Source organism: Poecilia latipinna, unplaced genomic scaffold (genome assembly GCF_001443285.1).
Source record: "Poecilia latipinna isolate Pla-1442-1.1 unplaced genomic scaffold, P_latipinna-1.0 Scaffold204, whole genome shotgun sequence".
NCBI classification, from domain to species: Eukaryota; Metazoa; Chordata; class Actinopteri; order Cyprinodontiformes; family Poeciliidae; genus Poecilia; species Poecilia latipinna.
The window spans coordinates 82650-90299 of record NW_015112820.1 but is presented as its reverse complement, the minus strand read 5'-3'; the positions used below and the strand labels follow the sequence as shown (position 1 = coordinate 90299).

Below are 7650 nucleotides of genomic sequence, written 5' to 3'. Positions count from 1 at the left end.
GCTCATCCAACACTGGTGATTCCATACTTTTTGCCAGGGGTTGTATAAACATAGACGCAGTTGTGCAAGTCCTTCCAACTCATTAGAAGTTGGAAGGATTGTCTAATTAGCCGTTTTCCAGGTTTTTATATTCAGAAAAGTTTAAAGGAAGTGATTTTGTTTTTAATGTTCATTTATAAATATTCCTCTCCATTCATTTCCTATGTATCAATAAGGCGACAGTCGCTCATTCTCATCCATTTGTTAATGTTTACAGCTCTGTTTAAAATGTAACACGGCCACATGATGATAAAAAACTTAGAAAACAGGAATAAAGTGAATTCTGCTGTTTGCAGGGTGAGAGGGACGGGAGCAACTCTGTAGATGTAGGAAAAGCAAGGGAAGACGCCGAGGTGAAAAAACAAAACCCAAAAAATACAGTTGATATGTTTCTATTTTGTTTAAACTTCAATATTTTTTTTCCTAAGACACTTTACAAAGCCGGGGAGAAGAAGTGGGGCACAGACGAGTCCAAGTTTATCGAGATCCTCTGCAAACGAAGCATACCTCAGCTCAGGCAGAGTAAGACCGGCTCTGTTTGGAAACCCAAAGAGAAAACCAGGATTATTACAAATGTAAAGTGACGGCCATTTTTCTGCAGCTCTAGTCGAATACAAGAACATCAGCGGGAAAACGCTGCAGCAGAGCATCGAAGGCGAAATGTCTGGAGAACTGGAGGAGCTGCTGGTGGCTGTTGGTAAACTGGTTTCCATCCACAAAACCACAAGGAAAATTTTATTTTCTAGCACATTTTAGACCTTTCATACTTACTAATTTCCTTTTTTTTTTTTTTTTAGAAAATTTCTGAGATTCATCTCAAAATTTCTAAATTTCAAAAGTGGAAAATTTTCAACTGTTGAAACTCAGAAAATTTCCAAAACTTTTTGCCTTTGAAGATTTTTTTCTTAAGATTTCTAAGATTAATCTCAATATTTCTGGAAAAAAAAAATTAGAAAAAGAAATTCTGGGTTTAAAGTGTCAAAACTTTGAGTTTTGGGGGGAAAAAAAGATATTTGAATTTTTCTAGTAAATTTTTTGACTTTTGAAACTTAGAAATTTCCAACTTTATTTCTTGATAATTTCTGAGATTGATATCAAAAAAAAAAAAAAAAACTTTGGAAATTTCTGTTCCAAAAGTCAAACATTGTTTAGTTTTGAAATAAACTTTTCTAGCCAATCTGTAACTTTTCAAACTGAGAAATTTTAATGTTTTTTCTTTAGAATATTTATATCATTAATCTCAATTTCTGAATGTTTTGTAGGAAATTTGAGACTTTTCTGTGTTTGAAATTTCAAGGGTTTTTTTCCCCAGAATTTCTGAGCTTAATCTCAATTTCTGTGTTTTTAATAACAAATTTTCTCGAATTTAAAAATTTTCGATCATTTTCTAGAATATTTTAGATTTTTGGTGGAAATTTATTCTCGTTTCTTTCTATCTCAGAAGTTTTGAATGCCCTCACACGGCATTCAAAACTTGCTGCTGATGCCAAAATGCTGCTTTTCTAACAACTTTTATTTCTTTCTGCAGTGAAATGTGCGAAGAGTTTACCGGCATATTTTGCAGAACTGCTGCATAAGAGCATAAAGGTAAATCAGCTTTTATACATGTTGGTTCCAGAGCACATTTCAGAAGGGATAAAGTTTTTTTTATATCTACTAAATAAATTTTTGGTATTTTTTTTAAAGAACCAACATTTAATTTCAATGTTTAGATTTTAAAATAAAGAAAAACTTCAAACTCGGGTTTTGTTTGATGTTTATTCTGTTAGAAACTGCTTTGCTTCCTGGGTCCTACTGAATAAAAGGAACCCCACAGCATGATGCTGCCACCACCATGTTTCAGGAACCTTTGCTGAGGCTTTCCAACCAGACATAACGTTTTGCTTGTAGACTAAAATGTTTAATTTTGTTGTCGTCAGACACAAAGTCCAGAAGATTCTTTTGACATTGATTTTGGTTTTAGTCAGTCGTCTATAAACTCCAGAGTTCTGGTTTTGTTTCTGTTCAGGGCAGTGGCACCGATGAGTCCACTCTGACCCGGATCATGGTGAGCCGGTCTGAGATCGACCTGCTGGACATCAGAGCAGAGTTCAAGAAACTCTTCGAACACTCTCTGCTGTCCGACATCGAGGTGAGTCAGACCAGAACTCAAACGTTCACCAGAATTTCACCACTTCATTCAGACTTTGGTTCATTTGGTGGATTCCATCTTCAAAACACGATTTTATCAACTTTATGTTAAGTAAGTTAAGTGTCATCCAAGGAGTTTCTGGGTTTGATTCGCTTCTCTGTTATTAATAGTTTTGTTAAAACATGAGATTAGAGATTATTATGAAGACAGGACAAATTTCCTGAAGGATTAAAAGTTTCTCTGATGGACAGAAGCTGGACTGACCTTCAAAAACTTTAAGGTCAAAGAAGGTTGTTTTAGTTAAAGAATGGAAAAAATCTATCCATCTGTCCATCCGATTTATATAGATACATTTTTATTTGATTTAAAATGGTTCTGTTTTTATTTTTGTTCTGCAGTCCGACGTGTCGGGCGAATACGGCGACTGCCTGAAGGCGATCTGTGGAGGAGACGACTGACGTCGTCCATCTGAAGACAAAAATAAATCTGTTTCTTTCATCCTGTTGGCTTTCTGTCCTCCCCTTCTCACTGATGTTTAATTCATCCTTAAATTAAAAATAAACAAATTTAGTCTCAGCTCTAAAAGGTGTCATATTATGACTGAAAACTCAAACATCAAATCAAGATTCAAGTTTTACATTTAAATTATAAACTATTCTAAATTGATACAACTTTTAAAACCCATAAGACTCTTGTCAATACTTCTTCTATACAACAAATCAAATTATGGAGAACTTCCATATGAAAACAAATTTAAATGGTCTTTAAGAGAAGTTTTAAAAGTTGGTTTAAAACTTTTGCACAGTTTTTTTGTTTGTCTGTTTGTGTCGTTTCAGCTTACAGGAAATAAAAACCTCCACTGCTCACCACAGAAAATCTTTGTATTGTTTTGTTTATTAGCAGGAATTCACCAAAAATGTGAATTAATGGATTCTGGTTTTGATTATTGTGGCAATTCCTCAAATTCGTCGCCAGGAGGCGCAGTTTAGACACCAACAAGAATGTAAGGACATGAAGAAAGTTTTTATTTTTTATTATAAGTCTCACATTTTCTGACTAAAAGCTGAGTGGAAAGCTAGCGTCAGGTTTACAGTTATAAAACCAGACTTCAATCATCTTTTATAGATGAAAAGGAGTACGTTCCTGTCCCCTCCGATCCCCCCCCCCGCCCCCCGAAAAAAACCTTACAGAAAATTTATTTGAAAAGTCTAAATAGAAAAAAACTCAAAAAGTTTTAGATTAATCTCAAATTTTCTAGAAAAAAAGAAGACATTTCTGAATGTGAGAAGCTGAAATTTTGCTGGGAAAAAATTGAGTCCACAGAAGAACTTGTTGCTCTTCAAATTTAATATTTTAAAGAATTCTAATTAAATTGGTTACTTATTAAAACATTTAATTAAGGCTATTATAATAGAACTTTTTTTAGTTTTTAGTTTTGTTTTGGTCCTTGTTTCGAAGCCAAAATCATTTCGACCGAGAGGTCCTGGGCCTGTCCGTAACTACCGCGCATGCGCAACTCTTAGTTCCTTGATGGAGACGTTTGAACAGCTGTGAAGATGGACCGGAACTTTTTTTTCCGTCTCTAGAAGTGGCGGCATCTCGCTGGAGCAGGAGGCTGATGGTCGGTCGGTACTCGTCAGGAGTTAACCACAAACCCGTGTCAACTTCATCTGATCTGAGGTTAGGAAGTGTTTGGAGATTTTGTCATGATTTGTTATTCACGCCACCATTTTGCTCAGGGTTTACTGGATATCGCATTGTTGCTAATGGTGTTAATCAACTGTGCCGTTATAATTAAGATAAAAAACTTTACAGAGGTCACGAGAGATTAACAAAACCAAACGAAATGGATATAAATTAGCAATTGTTAGCACAATTGATTTAAACCAAATTGTTTTTTTGTGTAGGGGCTGCTGTCTGACCCTTTACTTTTAGAAACAGTTATTCATATCTTCAAAATGGTAGTAGCAAACACATTTCGACTGCACAAATGTTTGACACTAATTTTGTTAAGTTTGAAAAATGGTGGGCGTGGGGTAACTTCACTCTGGTATGGAGAGTAGTAGAAGAAGTTAGAGGAAAAGTGACCAATGTCTAACTCTACTCTAGACGTCATGTTTATTAAAAGGAAAGTTTTTGAACCAGGTCTTGAGTAGATATTGTCTGTTTTATGGGAAAAACTGGGAGGTGGCTTCACTGGAGTAGAGCTTGATTCCCCGAATCTACTTTTAGAAAAATCAGGAAGCTTCGGTAAACCTCCAGGGAATATTGGCAAGTGATGTTGATTATTGTATAATCGTGAACTGCTGTAATATAGACTCTAAAAACAAGACAGTTTGCTAAAATAACATGGTCAGAGCAGGTCATAAATGTACAAAAATATACATTTATAGCGGTTTGCGAAATACTGAGCAGACTGTGTGTGACGTTATTGCGCCCTCTGCTGCGTATGCAGGACATTTTAAGGTCATATGAATTTTACATTAGATCGCATACAAGTCGCATGTATTTGTAAATATGAACAAAAAAATTTGGATTTCACAAAAAATCAGAGTTGAGCATTAAAACCTGCAGTGTAGCCTGATAAATGAGCTTTTTGCTTTGTGTTTGTTGTGCTTCTCTCAAGGACGTCATGTCTTCCATGTTAGAAGAGGATCTCCTCTGTCCCGTCTGTCTGGACATCTATAAGGATCCCGTTTTCCTCCCATGCAGCCACAGTTTCTGTAAAGCCTGCCTGCTGCACTTTAGGAAAGAGAGACGGGAGCCATCATGTCCAGTTTGTCGGAGAAGGTCAGCAGGTGGAAACCCACCATGTAACCTGGCTTTAAAGAGGCTGTGCAACACCTTTCTGCAGGAGAGGACCCGGAGAGCATCGGAGGGTTTCTGCTCTTTGCACTTTGAAAGTCTGAAGCTGTTCTGTCTGGACCATGAGCAGCCGGTGTGCCTGATCTGCAGGGATTCAGTAAAACACGCTGGACACAGATTCAGACCAGTCAGTGAAGCGGTGTTAGAGATTAAGCTCGAACTTGAGCAAAACCTGAAGCGTTTACAAAACCGCATCACTAGCTTAAAATGTTGTAAAGAGCTCTTTCATGACGGAGTGGAGCACTTAAAAAGTCAAGCCCGAAACTCAGAGGAGATGATTAGGAAGCAGTTTAGGAAATTTTTCCAGTTTTTAGCAGATGAAGAGGAAGCTAGGCTAACTGCTGTGCGGAAAGAAGCAGAGCTGAAGATTGGAAAGATGGTGGAGCTGATGGAGACTGTGAAGAAAAATATATCAGGTCTGTCTGAAACAATCAGAGCCACGGAGGATGAGCTGAACGCCGAAGACCTCTCACTCCTGCGAAACTTTAAAGCAGCAACAGAGAAAATCCAGAACCAGCTCCGATTGGATCTACCAGATTTTCCCTCCAGAGTTCTCCTAGATGAGGCCAAACATGTGGGGAACCTGAGCTTCAACATCTGGCTGAAGATGGAGAACGCGGTCACATACACGCCTCTGGTTTTGGACCCGAACACAGCAGCCGCAGACCTGCTGCTGTCCCATGACCTGACATCTGTGAGGCGGGTGAAGTGGACCGGCGCTCCCTACAATCCGGAGAGGTCCGCTCTGCTGTGCCGCTCCGTCATCAGCTCCAGGGGCTTTAACTCGGGAATTCACAGCTGGGATGTAGAGGTCAGAGGTGAATCCTGGAAGGTCGGCATGGTTGCAGAGTCAGCTGGCGGCCCCGGCGTCGTAAAGCGGGATTATTGGGTTCTTCGTTTTAGTCGTGGCAAATATTCAGCGTGGTCGCAACGAACCGACTGCGTTGAGCCCAAAGTGACCAAGACAATACGGAGAATCCAAGTCAAACTGGACTGGGAAGCAGGAATGTTGGCTTTTTCTGATCCTTTAACAAGAACTGTCATACACACCTTCACACACACTTTTACAAATAAGATGTTTCCATTGTTTGACCAGGGGACTAAAATTTTACCATTGAAGTTATCTGTGAGGGGCAGGTATTAAAACTCTCAAGCCACAGAAAATCACTGCCTTTTCTTTGCTTCAGTGTTTTTTAGTGATTTGTGTTTCATTGCTCTAAATAACTTTACTCAGATTTTTGTATCAGGCATGTTTGAAGTGAATTTGATCTTGTCTAATTCAGAATTGTCAGATTAGACAGTAACAAGAAAACTTCAAATTTACTTTCTTTGCACTTTTATCTCTTCAAATAATTTCTAACTTATTTACTGATGTATTATTTGAGTTTGTCATGCAACAACCAAGAAATGTATTTTGTTACTCTTTAAGTGTTTGTTTAGTATTTTCTGCCTTTTATATGTTCTGCTGTTGAGAAATTAAACCATTTTTATTGCCATTTAAATCAGTCAAAGTGTTTTCCATTCCTTAAAGAGCTAATCAACTGTCATCTGAATTCAGCCTTTCATCCAGAACTTTCATGTGTAAAAAGTAAACACTTTGGAGGTTTTAACATGCACTAAAGCAGTGGTTCCCAAACCTTTTCTCCTGGGCCCCCCCTGTGGATTACCAAAATGGAGAGGCTACCTGATTGAATGATGTGTGTGAGTGGGGGGTGATCGACTTATTTTGGGGGCAAAATGAATTGAAGTAGCTTAACATAGACAACATTGTCAGTAGTCTCAAGGACACTTGTTAAGCTTAAGGTGCTGTGTTGATATTAGCTAGTCATCATTTAGCTAACATTACCTGCATCCCAGTGACCTGCGGTCAGGGGAGCCACCGGTCATTGTGTTAAAATAATATATAATGATAAAATAATTTATATTGCTATTTTCACCCTGTGGTTTGTACTAAAAAGTACCTATTTTTCATTTAACTTAACCAATTCTGATTATTTTTTCTTCAAAATCGCTAAATGTTTGAAGCAAAGCCGGTGATGCAGCAGCGAGCTGTAGCGAGCAGAACAGATTCGAGGTGAGGAAGACAGTTCTTTGCCTAAAGGCAGGGGGCGCTCATGATTCCAGACATTATGACTCCACAATTGCAGAGTAAGACAGTAACAGCGAGCTAGCAGCTAGCCATGCAGTAAAGTCAAGTGCAGCGATATATTTATAGTTTTCTCCTCTTACCACAGCAATCACTTATTAATAATCCCAAAATAATCAGTAAGCCTAAAACCATACTACTGCAACAGACTGAATGTTCTGCTCTTTGTGTGAGAAATATCTGAGTATTTTTTTTTTTGTGGCGTTGTTGTCAGTTGCTATGGCAACGAGTCTGCTTGTAGCTGCGTTGATACAGAGAGTGAGAGAGACGTGGTTTTGAGTTGTTCTTTAACGATTTTTCCCTTTGCTGTGGAGCACAGCACGAAACTAATAATATCTACGTCCAAGTTTGACTGCGTTAACGGAATTATTCTACGGCGGCAGCGTGGCTATGGATGGCATGTAAAGGAATAGCCTTTTTGCCCTCCAGCATTGTCCGCATGCGCAAAATTTTCTTATGTAAACAATAA

At 38.2% G+C, this 7650-nt stretch overlaps 2 protein-coding genes across 2 annotated transcripts in view; both read left to right on the top strand.

Annotated features, from left to right (window-relative positions):
• anxa3a (annexin A3a) overlaps positions 1-3036 on the top strand; it is a 15077-nt gene extending 12041 nt beyond the window's left edge. Inside the window, exons 9-14 of the mRNA XM_015031369.1 lie at positions 336-392; positions 468-561; positions 641-736; positions 1568-1626; positions 2048-2170; positions 2569-3036. Of these exons, the coding sequence (XP_014886855.1) occupies positions 336-392; positions 468-561; positions 641-736; positions 1568-1626; positions 2048-2170; positions 2569-2628 (489 nt within the window). The 3' untranslated portion in view covers positions 2629-3036. The remainder of the gene's footprint in view (positions 1-335; positions 393-467; positions 562-640; positions 737-1567; positions 1627-2047; positions 2171-2568) is intronic.
• Positions 3037-3690: 654 nt separating this feature from the next.
• Positions 3691-6537, top strand: LOC106946755 (nuclear factor 7, ovary-like). Its single transcript, XM_015031368.1, has 2 exons — positions 3691-3850; positions 4797-6537. The coding sequence occupies exon 2, from the start codon at positions 4803-4805 to the stop codon at positions 6177-6179; it is 1377 nt and encodes a 458-aa protein (XP_014886854.1). The 5' UTR covers positions 3691-3850; positions 4797-4802; the 3' UTR covers positions 6180-6537.
• Positions 6538-7650: the final 1113 nt, after the last annotated feature.